Here is a 19,947-nt window from a genome sequence, read left to right as displayed (position 1 = left end):
TGCTGTCCACAGGCCTGTTCTCCAGCCGGCTGCCTATCTGATTTGGGACCTTACAGCCTATTTCAGGTAGAACATCCCCCTCTTTGGGGATTTTCCTTTATCTCTTAAAGATATCCTTCTTAGCTCTGCATTTTTGATCCACACCCATTCCCTTGCATTTCAGCTTTTAATAATTAGGTTTAAAGGATTATTTGTCTTAAATTGAGGTTGCCTCTGGGCACTATGCTTCCCTAGGATAGCTTCTGCTTCCATTTAAGTTGTCTCAAACATATTTTCAAGGTCTTAGCCGTAGCAAATGTGGTCACTTTGAAATGTGTTAGCCACCTAGATCTTTATTCACAGACATAGCTGTATTTCAAATGATTATCTGCAAAAAGAATGCATTACATGAGCATCTAAACCTACCGAGGGTTTAAATACGCCGTGTCATTAAATCATTAAGGGATCTTCCACCGAACCATCTTATCATCTATCTTTTGTCAGTATATTGCTTAAAAGTATGTGCTTATGACATTTAAATGCTTTCCCTGGCAGAGTGAAGCCAGGCTTTTGCTGAAGGTTTAGCCTGTGTAACGTGAATCCTCTTCCATATATTTAGCATGCTTGTGTTAATTAAATAAAATGTGCCACTCCAAAATAAATGCCACTGCGTCGTCTCACTACTTTGTTCCTCATTTCAGTAACTGTTGAGCTGGTGCCTGTGATCACCCACGGGAGGTATTTCGCATTCTTGAAGGGCAGTGACCACGCCCTTGGGGCTCTGATCAAAGATCTCCCTTTCTCAGAGGTTTCTTTTTACTTGACCTGCTGTGTTCGGGTGCAGAGGTGCTGCTTGGCATGGAAGCCTCAAACGCTACACTGTAGAAACAAAGGGGACTTGGGGCAACTACGGGTGAACCCAAGGAAGGCTTAAGTCATGGGGAACTTTGGGCCAAAGGCGGGAACCTGGGCTGGGGTGCAGAGGGTCTTAGCTAGCTGGCCACTTGAGTTCGAGGCTCACACGGTAGTCGGTCACCTGTAAAAGAGGGAAAAGCACAACAGCAGGGCCACACTGGTTGTGGGTCTCATCTGTCCTGGTGTCCATCGATAAGCAGGTAGGCTTCAAAGGCTGGGGAACCCTGGACTGGACGCTGAACAAGCCTTGGTTAGTGCAAATGCCTGGGTACTCAGGGTATTGGTGCAGGGGAGTTCCTGGAGTGACAAGCGTCTTGAAACTCGGCAGAGAGACGGGGCTGATCTCCAAGAGCCACGAAAGCCTTTTTCTGATGTGCAGCTCCCTCGGTGGGCTCAATGGGCAGTAACACGTTGAACCGGACAGTCTGTGCCTGCAGATGCAAGGGGATGGCTTCTCCACCCTAACGGAGATGCTAGCTGGGTGTCGAAGTGCTGGACAGTCCTCCAAATGTTAGGCAGGATGCAGAGCTGCAGGACGAGTCGGGTCTTTGCAATTGTTAAGGAGCAAGCAGCAAGGCAGGGTTTGGTGCCAGTTCCTTCGCAGGTCATTGGTTCTCATGGTGTCGGCTCTTCTTTGCTCTTCTTCAGTTCCCAGGAAGTCCAATCTGGGGATATGACATCGGAGGGGACCCTTAAATACTCCATTTAGGGTCATATATGGCAGTAGCCAATGGGCTATATGCCATTAGGGTGACTAAGCGATATGCTCACTTCCTGTGGGGGTGTGGGCATAATCCTGACCCAGAGGTCCCCGTCTTCACCAAAAGCAAGATAGTAAAACCCTTCTTTAGCCGTTAACTTCAGGTAGCCCAAGTTAGGGATGTGACTAGCCTGGGAGTGAAACACGCCTAATTTCCCACCTGCTCTGGTGCCAACTAGGCCCCAGGGCAGGGGGTGGAGTTCTCCAGGTCTGGAGGAGAAGCAGGGGCTGTATTTCAAAGGCGGTAGAGGCTTTGAAGCCTCTGGCCTTGATGCTAAGTCACTAGCCATCCTGCTAAAGGAGGTGAGAGAACCTTCTGCCGAAAAGGCACTGTTCCTGACCTCTGAGAGCGCAGGCTCTCCCTTGCAAGGAATCAGAAACTTCTCTGTGGTGGCAGGCTGAATGATACCAGTCAGCCAACACACTAAGAGACTAGTAAGGTTAGAGGGGGCACCTCTAAGGTGCCCTCTGAGTGCATGTCCCAAAAAACCTGATACTGGCATACTACAGATTTATTAAGAGAAAGTGTTTGATACCAAACTCCATGATTTTCAGTGAAGCCATTTTGTAGCAGTGTAACTCGTAATGACCAGTGCCCAATACACAACTTTAAAATGGCTTCCTGATCACTTGCAATGCCTAGCAATGGAACTAGGCATCACAACGGCATATCAGCTTATGAACATGTGCCCTCATATGTAATATAATGCACCCTGCCTTAGGGCTCTAAGGCCTGCTGTAGGGGTGACTTAAACATAGTACATGCAGTGTACATGGGCATTGTACATCGGGAGTGGGCAATGTTGTGTTTTCGGAATGGCTTGCAGCATTTCACGCATCCTGCAATGGCAGTCTGCATGCAGTTTGTGTGTGGGTCCCTTTAGGTGGCATAATATACGCTGCAGCCCTTCGGGATCCTCTTTAGTACCCAATGCCGGGGTACAATTTACCAGGGTCTTACACGGGTGCTAAAGTCCTTGCCAATTGGGTTACAATTAACATTTGTGTGAGCTTTAGGGAACGAGCACAGGAAATGCGTCCTGGTTAGCAGGGACCAAGTGCACTTCCAATCAAAAGCATCAGTACCAGTAGAAGCTGGTAGATCGTTTTATCGATCTGGGCCTAGTAGTAGCAAAACGCCTGATTACCCAAGCGCTAGAAGTCCCCGCTGGCACCTCACACATTAGCCTGGCACCGGTCCCTGCTTAACTGGTCTAGGGTGAAGGGAATTGCTCTGCATAGACAGGACCAACTTGGTATCCGTAAGTTTCTCCTAGAGGCTCAATGGGATACTATGGTGTTGAAGCTGCAGGACATATTTACTAATGGAGGGGAGACTCGAGACAGTATCCAGGCCAGACACCCAACACCCACCCCCCGGGGGCACATGGGGAAGAGAGGTGCCGCCCCCCGCGGAGGTATGGCCCCACTTCTAACATTGCTGTCCTTGACGCTCCGATAGGACTGGTCCACTCTGTTAACACACATGTGGCAGCAGGTCTCACGTGACTTTCTTACCCCTCCTTTGATTAAGTGGTCCTCATTTTGTTGTACCCTATGTCCACAGGTTGGTCTAGGCTATACCATGTCCGAAATACCTAAAGACTGGTCAACGGTAAGACTCTCCGGTATTGTTACGCCCTCTATACTGAAACTGCCATGAGTCTTCTCTCAGTATCCTGTTGAATAACTCACTTGTTTAGAAGGTACTGTACTGGATATTGCGGCACTGTAAAGTAGCTATACATGGTATCTATGCCTTGTTCATGTTTGATTAAAAGATAAAAATGTCAATAAAAAGATGTAAACAAAAAAAAAAAGTATCAGTACCAGTGGGCAAAAGTGGGGAGAGGACAGGTCAAAAAAGAGACACTTTCCTACACGTGACTTTACAGTGGAATACAGACCAGGGAGTGACCATACCAACACAGATGGCCTTTCTAGGTTCTTCCCCTTAGATGATGAGAACTACCAGGATAAGAGTTAATTGCCATCACCTTTCGTCTGCAGAAGGGCTATCTAAGGAAATGGCTCTTTTTGTATGATCACCTCTAAAGTTTTGTTCTGACGCTGCTGGTTTTTGGACGCTAACCAGACCTCAGTGCCAGACATTAGAATGAGTCTGTTTGATTGGCTTATACCCAATTGGCACATGCTAACTTACTTCAAGTCCCTAGTATTTGGTACCCAGAGTATCCAGGGTCTCTAAATTCGAGGGTCACACCCAGGGATTGCAACACTTTGTGCCACCGTGGGTGTGACCAAGATAACACTGGAAGGGCAGTTTTAAATGGCCAACTCAACTATGCCATTTAAAACAATAGCAAAGCTCAATCCTCGCTTTAATATACATAAATCACCCCTGAGGTAGGCTTATCGAGTTCTAGGGAAGGTTGCTATATATTAGAACATTTTACACATGTCCCTTTGTGTAAGTCCGACTGCTTAGAGAACAGCTAACGAGGGTTGAGCTAAGGATTAATAAACGAAATCTGACGGGTTCCAAAGTGGTTGGTAGTGTATTACGCGGTTAGGTCACACAATCCCACCATAAAATGACCCCATTTCCTCACAGATGTCGTCAAGAATGTTATTTGTTATGGCCAAGCCTCACAGCTATGCGGGTGATTCGCAACTCCTTTAGGGATGCAAGTAAACCAGTAAAACCATGTTGCATTATTTTCTGCCCCATAATAAGACATAAAATTACAAGCAGTACTGCGTATTGGGGCATGAATACAATGGGAACAATGGAAATGAGCTATATTGGCAGACACATTAGTCCAACTGGTTACATAACAAATACTCTCCTTTTCGAATGGATGAGGGTCATTAGTGTTTTGTCAGTGAGCGCCATTTACTCACCTACTGTCAGAAAGTGCCATCTTTCTTGCATGGTATGCCCCCACTTTTTGCTGAATTGCTGAATGTACTTTGACTGAGTGTGCCCTGGACTCCAGCCAATCAGGTGCCCAGGGCCTATGTTCCTTCCCTAAAACCCACATGTCAGCCCCTGGTAAATGGTACCCTGGGCCTTGTGACCGGGAAAGGCCACTAAGGGCTGCAGCACTTATTGTGCCACCCTTAGAGGCCCTGTACCCTAACACAAACACACTGCCCTTGCAGGCGGAGTGTCTTGGTACAAGACAAAGCAAAGAGTAAACATGGCCCTCATCCCTGTGTGCCATAACCACAACCTACACTGCCCTGGCATACATCAGCCAACCCTCTAGCTGGGTGCCCTATGCCAGTGGTGTGGGCACAGGGACATGAGCCCTGTGCCCCTACAGTACCCAGGTCCATTGATGGGCACTGTAAGTGCAGTGCTGCCATTTAAGAGTATATGGTGCTAAGAGCTCGTCAAACACGAACTCCGCAGCACCATAATGGCAACACTGAAGACTGAGAAGTTTGGTATCAAACTTCTCAGCACATTAAACCCCCACTGATGCCAGTGTGGGATTTAATGTACAAAGCACTACAAAGGACATCTTAGAGATGCCCCCTGAAACCTAACCTACAATCCACGTCTTGTCTGAGAGGCTGCCTAGGCTGCCACACAGCAGACATGTTGCTGGACCACTGGGTGGAGAGCCCCCGCTCTTCTGGGCCTGCAACAATGCACATCCTGGGCAAGGTGCTAGGTCTCCTCCCCCAGGATGGGCAGGGGGTAGCTTCAAAGGCATGCCGCCTTTGTGAGCTTCTCCAGGCCACTTGCTGTACCCTGCAACTGGCCCCCACCGGTTCTGACCCCCACTCTGGCAGGAAGACTGGCCGGAATCCCCAAGTAAGGACAGGGGATGTGCCAGCCTCTGCCAACCCCACCCCTCAGGTGGGGGAGGCGAGGTGAAGCAGATCTCCGGGCTCTTGCCATCTTGAAGATGGGAAGCCCTGCCCAATCAGGACTAAGCTATTGCCCCCCTCCCACAGGAGAGTGGCAGGATAGGGGGTGTACCCACCCCAGGGCAGGAACCCATTCGGCCCTGCCCTTTACCTACCTGTAACGCCCCTAAATCTAGTATTTAGGGGCACCCTGAACCTTCCTTCCTTAGATTCCAGATTCCAAAAAAGCAAAGAAGAACAAGAAGAAAGTAGACCTGCCGTGCAGCTGCTAAGAAGAGGAAAACACCAACTGCTTTGGCCCCAGCCCTACCGGCCTGTCGACCCTCGAACCTGCTCCTGCTAAATCCCGGCACCTCCTGTAGCCAGCAACCTCACAAACCCCGGAGGACCTAGCTACCTTCTGACTCTGAGCATCTGGGACTCCCATGAGCAGTGGCTCTGCTCAAAGCAAGTTTCTAACCCCTGGCATCAGCCCGGAACCGCAAACCCTGCACACTCTGCACCTGCCAAGCCTGGCCTGTGCCGGAGTGGACAAAGACCCTGAGGACGTCCCCCCCCGCGACTGTGACCCCGAATCCGGCACCCAAGCACCCACCTCGACGTTCGACGACGCCTGCAGCCTCAGAACCAGGGACCCCCCCCAACCGCGATCAACAGAGGGTAAGATTTCCCGACATCAAAAGGCACCCCTGCACCCAGCACCCTGCGGCCCCCTGTGCCCGACTCCTGGGTACCTACCTATCCCTGTGTGCCAGGCCTACAACCCACTGTCCTGGCATAGATCAGTCACCCCTCTAGCTGGGTGCCCTATGCCAGTGGTGAGGGTACAGGTGCATGAACGCTGTACCCCTACAGTGTCTAAGTCCATTCTTAGGCATTGTAAGTGCAGTGCTGCCATTAAGAGTATATGGTGCTGGGAGCCTGTCATTACGAACTCCACAGCACCACAATGGCTACACTGAAAACTGAGAAGTTTGGTATCAAACTTCTCAGCCCATTAAACTCGCACGGATGCCAGTGTGGGATTTAATGAAAAATGCACACAGAGGGCATCTCAGAGATGCCCCCTGAAAAACGACCAGCCTCTGGTGGGTTCCTTGACTGGTACACACCAGCCTGCCACCACGAGACGTGTTTCTGGACCTCTAGGGTGGGAGCCTACGCTCCCTGAGCCAAGAAACAAAGCCTTTCCTGGGAAGAGGTGTTCACACCTCCCCCAGGCCAGGAAGAGCCATCTGTGGCAGGGGAGCTTTAAAGGCCTGGCAGCCTTTGTAATGCGACCCCCAGCCTCTCCTGCTAGCAGGAGCAGGTCCCCTTCCTGTCTCCCCTCCCTTTCGGCGGGACGACGGGCAGGAAAAACTAGCCAGCCCAGGAGGTGTGCCCACCTCTGCAACTCCACCCCTCAGGTGGGGGAGGAGGGGAGAAGCCCACTCTCCAGTGCTCGCCGTCTTGCAGATGGCAGGCACTCCCCAATCAGGACTAGGGATTGTGCCCACATCCCCACGTGGGGTGAGGACACCAAGGTTGTAGTCACCCTAAGGTCACTAGCCCATTTGCTACTGACCTCAAGACCCCTAAAACGCCCCCTAAATACAGTATTTAGGGGGCAGCCCTGAACCAAGAAGGCAGATCCAGCCTACCTACAAGAAGAAAAAAAGAAGGATGAAGAGCCGTGCCGAGCTAACAAGAGGACAACGCCCACTGACTTGGCCCCAGCCCTGTCTCCCCTCGAACCTGCTCCTGCGAAATCCCGGCGAGTCCAGCAGCCAGCAACCTCACAAACCCCGGAGGACCTGCCTGCCTTCACTTCAAAGACTGAAAGCTCCCATGAACACCGGACTTGTTCAAACTGCAGCTTCTGGTGCCAGCAGAGACTGCAAATCCAGCCCACTCTGCACCCGCCGAACCCGGCCCAAGCTTGAGTGGAAAAACACCACGAGAAGGTCTCCCCGGCGATCCTGACCCAAGATACGGTGACCCCTGACCTGCCTCAAACTTCCAGACGACGCCTGCAGCCTCAATCCAGAGGACCCCCCTACCGTGGCCAGAGCCGGTAAGAAAATCCGACATCCAAAGGAACCCCTGCACCAGACGCCCCACGGCCTTGTGTGCTCAAACAGACAGTGCCTAACCAAGCCACGACATCCCAACTTACCCCTCTAAGAGGTGGTCGCACCCAGAAGATCCTCGTCCTCGAGCCTGCAGTGTTTCTTTGTCCCGGAGGTTCTCCATTGAAAACAACAGGGCACCTGACCTCAAAACAGCACCCTGCACCCGGCCGCCCTAGTGCCGCTGAGGGTGCACCTTTGGTGCTACTTTGGTCCCTAACGTGCCCTGAGCTTAACTCTAGGAGCTTTGCTCCCACAACCTAGTGGCCTGCTTGCCAACAGCCTCCAACCGGAGGCCCCCTATCCCCCATAGGATAACATTAGGCCTCAACACTCTGCACCCGGTGCCCTAGTGCCGCTGAGGGTGCAACAACAGTGTATCACTGATCCTGGGAGACCCCGGAGTCTAACCCCAGAACCTTAACTCCCACAGTCGATTATTTACCTGTGAACTGTTAACCTGTTTTTCCTCCATAGGATAACATTGACACTTTTTCTCTAAAAAGTCTTTAAGTGTGGAGTTTTGAAATCTAAAAATATTCCTTAAAAATCGCACAAATAACCAAAACGTGTTTACTCACCTGTTTGCAGGAAATGTCCCAGTGCTGAATCTAGGTATCCAGCACTGAGTTAGAAAAGATACGTAAAAAGTAACTTACCTACAATTTACTGTAGAAGCCCATTCATTTCAATATACTACCCAAAAAAGTTTCCAAGTGTGGAGTTTAGAAAACTGAAAATATTCTTTAACAAGCATAAAAATGCAACAGGTCTCGGCTTTGTAAAAGTTAAAGCAATTCTGTCTGTAATTAGGTGGCTTTTTAGCTTTGGTTTTCTTAATGTTTTTCAAACTTTCATGTACATAACATGCATATGTATGCATATATGTATATGTATGCATGCATTCATATTTGTATTTATATAGATATGCAGATGTATATATGTATGAATATATATATACACACATACATATATATAAATGCATATATATATATATATATATATATATATATATATATATATATATATATATATATATATATATATATATATATATATATATGTGTGCATATGTGTGCGGGTAGAAAGGTATAGAGGGGTAGAGGTAGAGAGAGGTGTAGAGAGGTAGAGAGTAGGGAGTGAGTAGTGGGGAGTGAGTAGTAGAGAGTGAGTAGTAGAGAGTAGTAGTAAGTGAGTAGTACAGAGTAGAGAGTAGTAGAGAGACAGTAGGAGAGAGTAGTAGAGAGTGAGTAGTAGAGAGTAGCAGAGAGCGTAGTAGAGAGTGTAGCAAAGAGTGCAGCAAAGAGTAGTAGAGAGAGAGAGAGTAGTAGTAGTAGTGAATAGGAGAGTGAGTAGTAGAGAGTGAGTAGAGACTAGTAGAGAGTAGTAGAGAGTGAGTAGTAGCAAATAGTAGAGAGTGAGTAGTAGAGAGAGAGTAGTAGAGAGAGAGTAGTAGAGAGAGAGTAGTCGAGAGTGCGTAGTCGAGAGTAGTGTAGAGAGTAGTAGAGAGAGAGTAGTAGAGAGAGAGTAGTAGAGAGAGAGTAGATGAGAGAGAGTAGATGAGAGAGAGTAGATGAGAGTTATAATGGTAAACGACAAATAATACCCCTTTAAGACATCTGCTAAAACCAGAAATCAGGAGCCTAAGAAATACAGTGAAAGAACATTCATTTTGTGGCCTCTTTGCTGTATCCTTTTGAATGGCTCCCACAGAACGAACAACTCGATGGTTGGGAAGACCAGAGACGCTGTGCAATACGATACCAATGCTCAGGGGGCTGGTAGAGGGGGAAGAGAGTGAAAGGAAGAGGCAAAGAAGGGGATGGAGAGATTGCGCGGGAAACTGTCTTTATGGGGCCATGTGTTTGAAACACATGGCCCCATAAAGATAAGAAAGCTTTTGCGACAGGAGGAAGTCAGACGAGCCCGTCCAAGTGGGCCGTCTGAAAAATGGAAAAGTGCTCTTTCCCAATGGTTGGCCACCGTTTAGCATAAACGGTGACGCCAGCCAATGGGAAAGAAGGGTGGGCTTGAAGCCCTTTACAGAATTCCCTCAGAATCATTAAATCACGCGCGCCGAGCCCTACAATTCATGCGAATAACCAAACCGTAATTACTTACCTGTTTCGAGGAAATGCCCCAGTGCTGAATCTAGGTATCCAGCACCATGTTAGAAAAGTAACTTAAAAAGTAACTTACCTGCAGTTTACTGAAAAAGCCTATTCATTCCAATGTACTGTATTTGCTAAGCGTTGCATACTACTGCTCCCTGTAAATCAAACAAAGTACAATTTCTATTGCTGTGAGAAAGTGGGTTTCTGTTGCAGTAACCCCCCCCCCTTTTTGCCTAATAGCTGATGCACTTTTCCTTGCTGTGCCCTGGGCGCCTGCCAATCAGGTGCCCAGGGCCTGTGTTCCTTCCCTAAAATACAAACTCCCAATTGGCAAACCCTGGCCACATGTCAGCCCCTAGTAAATGGTACCCTAGGTACCCAGGGCCTTGTGACCAGGGAAGGCCTCTAAGGGCTGCAGCACTCATTGTGCCATCCTTAGAGACCCTGTACCCTTACACACACACACTGCCTTTGCAGGCTGAGTGTCTGGGTGCAGGACAAAACAAAGAGTCGACATGGCACACATCTCTGTGTGCCATGCCCATCACCTACACTGCCAAGGCATATGTCAGCCACCCCTCTGGCTGGGTGCCTTATTCCTATGGTGTGGGCACAGGAGCAGGAGCCCTGTGCCCCTACAGTACCCAGGTCCATTCCTGGGCACTGTAAGTACAGTGCTGCCCTTTACGAGTACATGGTGCTGAGAGCTCGTCAAACACGAGCTCCACAGCACCATGCTGGCAACACTGAAGGCTGGGAAGTTTGGTATCAAACTTCTCAGCACATTAAACCCGCACTGATGCCAGTGTGGGATTTAATGTACTAAGCACCCCAGAGGGCATCTTAGAGATGCCCCCTTACAGCTAACCTACAATCCACGTCTGCTCTGAGGCTGCCCAGGCTGCCCCACAGCAGACACGTTGCTGGACCCCTGGGTGGGAGAGCCCCTGCTCTCCCGGGCCTGCAACAATGCACGTCCTGGGTGAGGTGATAAATCTCCTCCCCCAGGATGAGCCAAGGGAAGCTTCAAAGGCATGCCGCCTCTTGGAGTTTCCCCAGGCCACTGCAACCCCCCACTCTGGAGGGAAGCTTGGCCGGAAACCCCATACAAGGACAGGGAATGTGCCAGCCTGCCCACCCCACCCCTCAGGTGGGGGAGGCGAGGTGAAGCACATCTCCGGGCTATCGCCATCTTGAAGATGGGGGGCCCTACCCTATCAGGATTAGGCTACTGCCCCCCTCCCACAGGAGAGAGGCAGGATAGGGGGTGTACCCACCCCAGGACAAGGACCCATTGGTCCCTGGCCTTCACCTACCTGTATCGCCCCTAAATCTAGTATTTAGGGGCACCCTGAACCTTCCTTCGACAGATCCCAGATTCGAAACTACAAGAAGAGCAAGAAGAACAAAGACCTGCCCTGCAGCTGCTAAAAAGAGGAAGACACCAACTGCTTTGGCCCCAGCCCTACCGGCCTGTCGACCCTCGAACCTGCTCCTGCTCCAGCGCGGCATCTCTTGTGGCCAGCCACCTCAAAAACCCCGGAGGCCCTGGCTACCTTTGAACTCTGAGCCCCTGGGACTCCCATGAGTAGAGGCTCTACTCAAGAAACCTATTTTTAACCCCTGGCAGCAGCCCGGAACCGCGGACCCAACACACTCTGCACCAGCCAAGCCTGGCCAGTGCCGGAGTGGACAAAGACCCTGAAGACGACCCCACGGCGACTGTGACCCCGAGTCCGGCACCCAAGGACCTCCCTCGACATTCCGGAAGAAGCCTGCAGCCTCAGAACAGAGTGCCACCCCAACCGCGGTCAACCAGAGGGTAAGATTTCCGACATCAAAAGGCACCCCTGCACCCGGCGCCCTGCGGCCCCCTGTGCCCAATCCCGGGGTACCCACCTAACCTACAACTACCCAACTTACCTCTCGAAGTGGTGGTGGCACCTGAAGCATCCTCGTCCCCGAGCTTGCAGCCTTTTTCCAAACCGGAACATTCCCATTGATTTCCATTGAGCGCCCGACGGCTCAAAAGCACCCTGCACCCAGCCGCCCGAGTGGCCCTGGCAGTGCCCTCTCTACACTAACCTACTTCCCCACTTGCCCTGAGTAAGTGACCAGGAGCCCAGCTCCCACAGCCGCGTGGCTTGCCAGACAGCAGCCACCAACCAAGGCCCCCCTATCCCTCATAGGATAACATTGGGCCTAACTCTCTCTGCACCCGGTCGTCCTGAAACCGCTGAGGGTGAACCAACTGTACCTACCTGACACTGGGGGACCCCTGAGTCTATGCCCGGAATTTCAACTCTGCCAGTCGAGTACTTACCCTTAAACCGCTAACTTCATTTTCCTCATAGGGTAACATTGACTGGCTTTTTCTTCAGAAATCTTCTAAGTGTGAACTTTTCAAAACTGCAAATATTCACCAAAAATCAGCCAAGTGACAAAAACGAATTTACTCACCTGCTCCTAGGTGAGCTCCCAGTGCTGGATCTTGGTGCCCAGCCCTGACTCTGAAAAGTGTCCACAACTATACTTACCTCTAACTCATTTTTCTCCCATAGGAAACCATTGTCTGCTTTTCTGTGAAATTTCTTTTAAGTGTCTATTTTTGCAAACTTGAAATATTCTTTTAAAATCGTACCATTTCTGCAAACGAAATTACTTACCTGTTTTTGATAAGGACCCCAGTCCTGGATCTAGGTACCCAGTCCTGGATTACTAAAGTAACGATAAAGTACTCTACCTGCAATTTGAATTTCTTGCCATAGAGATCCATTGAATGTTTTCCTTGAAATATTTTCTAAGTGCTAACTTTTGAAATAGCTAAATATTATTTAAAAATCATTACAGTTATTAAGTCGACTTTCATCACTTGATTCTGAGTACTGACCCAGGGCTGGATCTAGGAGCCAGACCTGGAATTCCAAAAGTAATCTGAAAAGTAATTTATAACTAATAACCTGAATTTACCATTGAGCTCAATGCATTGTTATGTTTAGGAAATAGGATTGTTTATTGCAACCAACTGTGACTGTTTACAAAAATGTATTGCTCAAGACAAAAGTATTTATATTCAACCTCTCATTCCGAGAAAGTATATTTTTATCCCCTTTGTGGTTCTAAAAATAAAACAAGCATATATTTTATATATATATAAACCATTAGCCTAGAGTTCAGTTATTGAGTGTGTGAAACCATTTGCTGACTGAGTGTGTACAATAAATGCTTTACACTGTCCTCTGGTACTGCCTTACTGCTCGACCAAGCTACTACTTTTGAGAGTAAGGTCATACCTAACTTTGACCTCTATCAGCCTCTGGGGGGACTGTGGACTCTGTACACCCTGTACCTATTAGGGAACAGTATATACAGAGCCACTTTCTCACAATTGCATTTTCAAACTGTTCTATATCCAGTGACTTATTACAGAAAAGTATTTAATGCTTACCTGTACCAGGCTTGCTTGGTTCTAAAAATATACAAAAACAATTGGCCTAGAGTTCAGTTCTTGAGTGTGTGAGACCATTTGCTGACTGAGTGTGTACATCAAATGCTTAACACTGTCCTCTGATACTGCCTTACTGCTCGACCAAGCTACCACTTTAGAGAGTAAGGTTCTATCTAACTTTAACCTCTGCCTACCTCTGGGGACACTATACACACTATACCTCATTTTGGTGTAGTATATATAGAGCCAGTTTCTTACACACTCCACCGCCTGGAAGATGGCTCCCCTCAATCCCTTCTGCCCCGTGCGGATGCTTACTCAGACTTGCATTTCCTCCCTCCCCTCTTTCAAGGATCCACAGCTCACAGGCTCTACCCCCGCTTCTGCCACAGGGACTTTTGCTGTTCAATACTTACCACCCATTGTTCGGGGTCTGAGGTCCAGCGCCAGGTTGATTGGCTAACTACTTCGATTCTGTTGGTGATATGTATCCCTGCATTGCAACACCCCCAACCCTTTGCACCCCCCCTCCCTCTTCTATTGCGGTACCGATTAACATAGCATATTTCCTTCTTCGCTACTTTGTTCCCATGGTGAAAATTTTTGTCCCGATAACCAATACAAAAATGACACCAAAAAAAGAAAAAAAATACAAGTGGGCAGGGGATGTTACGTGACGGCCAGAGCTGCAGGCTGTGGAGCTCGGGAACCACGCTACAGTCTCGGCGTCAGTTCAACATACTGTGATTCTGGGTGAATCACTTAATCTCCCTGTGCCGGCAAAAAATGAATGTGTCCTTAACTGGTGCTCAAGCGCCGGTGTTGATGATTTAGTGCTGGTGCTGAGCAGCGGAAACCACTAGTTCAAATTAAGCAATGCCTACCTTTCATCTCAGAGTCCAGATGGCCCAAGGGACATTCTTCTTCCTCCTCTTTGACATCGGTTGATAAAGGTGTTATTCCAATCAATCCTGTCAACAACATATAAAGATTACTTAGAAAAAAGTATGCTCATCTAGCGCATGCCAGGAACCCCTAAGAAACGGTAGACATAACCTCCTTGTCAAGTCTGTCTGAGAGACACAGACAGAGACACAGACACACACAGACAGAGACACAGACACACACACACAGACACACAGACATACACACACACACACACACACACAGACAGAGACACACACACAGACAGACAGAGACACACACACAGACAGACAGAGACACACACACAGACAGAGACACAGACACACACACACAGGCACAGACACACACACGCACAGGTACACACACACACACACAGGCACAGACACACACACACACAGGTACAGACACACACACAGGTACAGACACACAGACAGACACACAGACACACAGACAGACAGACACACAGACAGACACACAGACAGACACACAGACAGACACATAGACAGACACACTTGCACACACTTGCGCACACACACACACTTGCACACACACACACACTTGCACACACACACACACACACTTGCGCACACACACTTGCGCACACACACTTGCACACACACACTTGCGCACACACACACACACACACACACACGCACACACACACACACACGCACACACACACACACACGCACACACACACACACGCACACACACACACTTGCACACACACACTTGCACACACACACTTGCACACACACACTTACTTACTTAATTGGTAGTTTTCAAACTACAACCAACACTTGTTTTGCACAAAGGTCAGCAGACCAAGGCTTTTTCAAGGCCAAAATCTTGTTTGTGGTCATTTAATGAATAGGCTCAGTTTCTTCAAATCATCTCTGCGGTCCCAAAAGTGAACCTTTAGGACCGCAGAGAAGATTCTAAGAAACTAAGCTTATTCAATGCTTTTAAAAAAGATCAGTGGATTTTGGAATTATTATCCTGGATATCTTTACAAACCAATTAAGGTACAGACCTCTCTCCAACCTCAACCATATTATCAATGATGTCATAGAACATATCACAAGTGATGTATTATGAGAGGCAATTCACAGATAATTGCGAGATCAGGCGTAATAGTTACTTGAGGGCCCGAGTTACAGTGACTTGAGAGGACTATAACTGGTGAGTTTCAGTGGCTTGGTTTAAAACGGTATGCTTCAAGTGACATTTTCACCCAAATAAAACGTTTCTGTAAGTTTGGCTTTTTTGAGTGAATTTCTAAAGTTTGAAAACAAATACAATGTAAGATATCATTACCTAACAAGAACATCACATTAACCTTTGTTATTTGCCGTATATTTCTTTTATTTTTTATTTTAACATAGTATTATTTTAGTACAACATATAATGCAAACACTTCCTTTGTGCGGTGTGGGGTTGGCCGCAAGCAGACAGTCCAGGAGAGACCAAGGGGCAACGCTGACTCTCTCGCGACACCCGCAGAATCGCGAAAACTAACCCCCATTTTTTTTTTTTACATTTACAAGGGGTGGTCCCTCTGGGACTCCACATGTCCCAGTGGGTCAGGGCACTCTACCCTGTCTACTTCTATAATTTTTTACTTTTCAGGACACAGGGACTGAGTCCCCTTGTTGTAATATGGCAGGCGCAATATTTCTCTTCATATTGAGGCCAGCCAGTCAGAGTGCAAGCTCCCACAGAATTCGTGGGAGCCTCTCACTCCAGCACGAGCACAACAGAAGACAAGAAAAAAAAGCAAACCGCCTCAACCAATCAGATGGCTCAATTAAAAAATTTGCTGGACTCTTGCAAACCAAACCGTCTGGATATGCAAATATGTTTGAACCATCAGGTCTTAAAAACTACTACTTGGATTTACACCAAAAAACTAAAAATCACACTTTCTGGACCAAGATTTAAATTCTTGACATATCTGGTGTAATTCTGTTCAACCATTTTCTCTGTAGCTCTTTTCGAAAAGGTCAATGGAAAATGCATGGGGATTTTGCATTTTGGTACTCCCCACTTTATCTCGGTCTCCGCTTGACACATCACCCCAACCTTTTCCATCAAGACACAAAGCATAAAAGAGCATTATGTTGGAACGTTTTGAGAAGATTAGTCAAATGGCGCCAAAGTTATTGGCATACCAAAAGGAATATGCTACTTACCAGTATGCATCTGTTCTTGGCATGTAGAGCTGCAGATCTACACACTGTGCATAGATCGCCATCTGGTGTTGGGCCCAGATGTTGCAGTTATTCTGTTGGAAAGTCTTTGGAAGTCACAAGGTATGTGGCTCCTCCTTTGGATCATATTGCGCATGGGCTTCGGCTCCATCCTCTGATTGTTTTTCGCCAGCGGGGAAATGATGGAGCTTTGTAAGAAAGAGGAAAGATGCCCATGTGTGCTGTATCTAAATAAGATAAAACTGGAACAGATAAAGGTAGCCGGGGAGGCGGGTGGGCGTGTGTAGATCTGCAGCTCTACATGCCAAGAACAGATGCATACTGGTAAGTAGTATTTTCCGTTCGAGGCATATGAGCTGCATATTACACACTGTGCATAGATCATATAGCAGTACTCGCTCCTAGCGGCGACCACCAGTATCTGTTGCAGTTGTTTGAAACAATGTTTGGAGGACAGCCTGGCCCACATCTACATAATAGTGTTTAGTGAAAGTGTGCGGTGTAGACCATGTAGCTGCTCTGCCGATATCATCCAATGGGATGTTCCCTAAAAATGCCATGGAAGCACCTATCTTACGTGTAGAGTGGGCTTTAGGGGGAAAAGATAGCATTTGTTTTGCTTTGTGGTAGCAAATCTGTATGCATTTAACAATCCACCTAGCTATCCCAGATTTGGAGATCATGGATGCCTTTGTGTGGTGGTGAGAAAGACACGAATAGTTATTTGGTCTTACGAAAAGGTTGTGTTCTCTCTATGTAGTAGAATAAAGCTCTTTTGACATCTAGGGTGTGTAGAGCTCTTTCTGCAATGGTTTGTGGCTGCGAGAAGAATACAGGCAGTTCCACAGATTGATTGAGGTGAAAGGGAGAAATGGCTTTAGGAAGGAATTTTGGATTAGTGCGGAGAACAACCTTATTATGATGCATTTGCAGAAAGGGTTCTTGAATGGTGAGTCCTTGTATCTCACTGACCCTTCTGAGCGAAGTAATGGCTACAAGGAAAGCAGTTTTCCATGTTAAAAATTGAAGCTCACATTTATGTAGAGGTTCAAATGGAGGCCCCATTAGTCTTGTGAGAACGATTTTTAGGTTCCACACAGGTGAGGGTGGCACTCTGGGGGGAATTATTCTCTTAAGGCCTTCCAGGAAGGCATAATTATGGCAGGTACTCTGAAGAGTGATAGATGCTGTCTATTTTGTAGATACGCTGCTATGGCAGCAAGGTGTAGTCTAATAGACGTGTAGGCTAGGTTGCATCTTTGTAGGTGTAGTAAGCAGCCTATGATGTGTTGGAGAGACACATCTAAGGGATTGATGTTATTGTTGTGACAATAGCTGACGAAACGTTTCCACTTGGCTGCGTAGCAAGCTCTAGTGGTAGGTCGTCTAGCTTCTTTAATGACGTTCATCCAGTCAGGGGGAAGATTAAGGTAACCAAATTCTAGGATTTCAGGAGCCAGATCGCAAGGTTGAGCTGAGCTGGGTCCGAGTGTCTGATCTCTCCATGGTTCTGGGTTAAGAGGTGTGGAGAGAGGTGTAACTTTTGGTGCGGAACTACGGAGAGTTCCAGCAACGTGGTGTACCACGGTTGTCTGGCCTAAGTCGGAGCAACTAGGATGAGAGTTAGGGAATGTTGCTGTAGTTTGCACACCACTAATGGAATGAGTGGGAGAGGCGGAAAAGCGTACGCAATTCTGCATGACCAGTTCATCCATATTGCGTTGCCTTTGGACAATGGGTGTGGATATCTGGCGGCGAAGCTTGGGCATTTGGCGTTTTCGTGGGTGGCGAAGAGGTCTATCTATGGTTGCCCCCACATTTGAAAGAATGGTTGAAGAACTTGTGGATTAAGTTCCCACTCGTGGATCTGTTGTGTTTGATGGCTCAACAGATCTGCAATGGTGTTTTGGACTCCTGGGACATGTTGGGCTAGGAGAATTTTTTTGGGAGGTATGGCCCACCTCCATATGCTCTGTGCTAGCTGAGAGAGCTGCAGAGAGTGTGTGCCGCCCTGTTTTTGGATGTAGTGCATGGCCGTCATGTTGTCTGTGCAGACTAAGACAGCCTTGCCTGAGACGTTTGTTTGAAAGGCTTTTAGGACTAGGAATATGGCCAGTAACTCCAGATGGTTGATGTGGAGTAACTTTTGCATGGTGTGATGTAGTAGGTGAGCTCCCCAGTCGGAGAGCGATGCGTCCGTAGTTAGAACTATTTGAGGAACCGGCTCTAGGAACGGTCGCCCTTTGGAAAGGTTTTTGGTGGTCCACCACTGCAGAGAGCGATGGGCACGACCGTCTACCAACACCAGGTCTGATAATTGACCCTGAGCCTGGTTCCATTGGCGAGCTAAGCACTCTTGGAGAGGACGGATCTGGAGTCTTGCACGAGGTACTATGAATATGCAAGAGGCCATCCTCCCTATAAGTTGCATAAACACTCGGGCTGGAAGAGAGTGTTGTGGTTGAAATTTGGCGCGAAGAACCTGTATGCTTGCTATCCTGGCGGGACTGGGGTAGGCTAACGCTCTTGAGGTGTCTATGGTGGCACCGAGGTATTGTTGTACGTGGGACGGATGCAGATGGGACTTGGCGTAGTTTACTGTGAAGCCCAGGTCGTGAAGTAGTTGGATAGTGGCGTGAGTGTGTTGTACACACTGGTTGTATGAGCTGGCTTTTATGAGCCAGTCGTCTAGGTATGGGAAGACGTGGATGTGTTGTCTTCTCAGGTGTGCCGCCACTTCCGCTAGGCACTTGGTAAACACTCGTGGTGCTGTGGTGACTCCGAATGGGAGTACTTTGAATTGGAAGTGCTGACCGTCCACTACGAATCTGAGTAACTTCCTGTGAGCGTTATAAACAGGAATGTGGAAATAGGCGCCATTGAGGTCTATGGTGGCAAGGAAGTCGTTCTGGGAGAGCAGAGGAAGTACCTGCTGGAGTGTGACCATGTGAAAGTGGTCTGAGTGTATGTATTGGTTTAGGGGTCTGAGGTCCAGAATGGGTCTTAGAGAGCTGTTCTTTTTTGGTATGAGAAAATATAGGGAGTAAACTCCCTTGTTTTGTTGGTGGGTAGGAACTGGTTCTATTGCACTTTTTTGTAGGAGGGAGATCACCTCCTGCTTTAAAAGTGACAAATGTTCCTGTGACATTGGGCGCTGTTTGGGTGGAATGGTTGGGGGGTAGATGTTAGTTCTAGACAGTAGCCTGATTGAATTATCTGTTGCACCCATCTGTCTGAGGTGTTGGAAGCCCAGACAGGAAGGAAATTGTGGAGTCTGCCCCTGACTGGAGTGGAATAGTCTGGGGGGAGTGGAGGGAAGTCACTGGGTGGGGGTGGAGGCAGAACGGGAGGTGTTAGTTTTGCCTCTGCCTTTGTTGTTGTTACCCCTGTAACAACCTCTTTGGTAACCCCTAGTGAAGGTTGATTGGGTAGGGGCCTTGTAGGAAGTGGAGGCTCTGTCAGAGGAGTAGCCTCTGGTGTTGCTTCTAAAGGAGGAACGGCGAAAGGAGCGCTTGCGACTGCAAGGCTCCCATAGATTTTGCTGTGTCTGTGTCCTTTTTCATTTTTTCGAGGGCTACGTCGACATTAGGGCCAAAGAGGTGTTTCTCATCAAAGGGGTGGTTGAGGATGGAACTCTGAACCGCAG

At 48.2% G+C, this 19,947-nt stretch overlaps 1 protein-coding gene across 9 annotated transcripts in view; it reads right to left on the bottom strand.

Moving 5' to 3' along the window:
- Window positions 1–19,947, bottom strand: part of LOC146799881 (uncharacterized) — a 638,539-nt gene that overhangs the window by 419,916 nt on the left and 198,676 nt on the right. For all 9 annotated transcript variants that reach the window (XM_085620807.1, XM_085620809.1, XM_085620804.1 and 6 more), the window contains one exon: window positions 14,052–14,138. In XM_085620807.1, the coding sequence (XP_085476933.1) occupies window positions 14,052–14,138 (87 nt within the window). The remainder of the gene's footprint in view (window positions 1–14,051; window positions 14,139–19,947) is intronic.

This window comes from Triturus cristatus, chromosome 8, assembly GCF_964204655.1.
Source record: "Triturus cristatus chromosome 8, aTriCri1.1, whole genome shotgun sequence".
NCBI classification, from domain to species: domain Eukaryota; kingdom Metazoa; phylum Chordata; class Amphibia; order Caudata; family Salamandridae; genus Triturus; species Triturus cristatus.
Note: the sequence above shows the minus strand (reverse complement) of the source record. Positions and strands in the feature narration are given on the sequence as shown.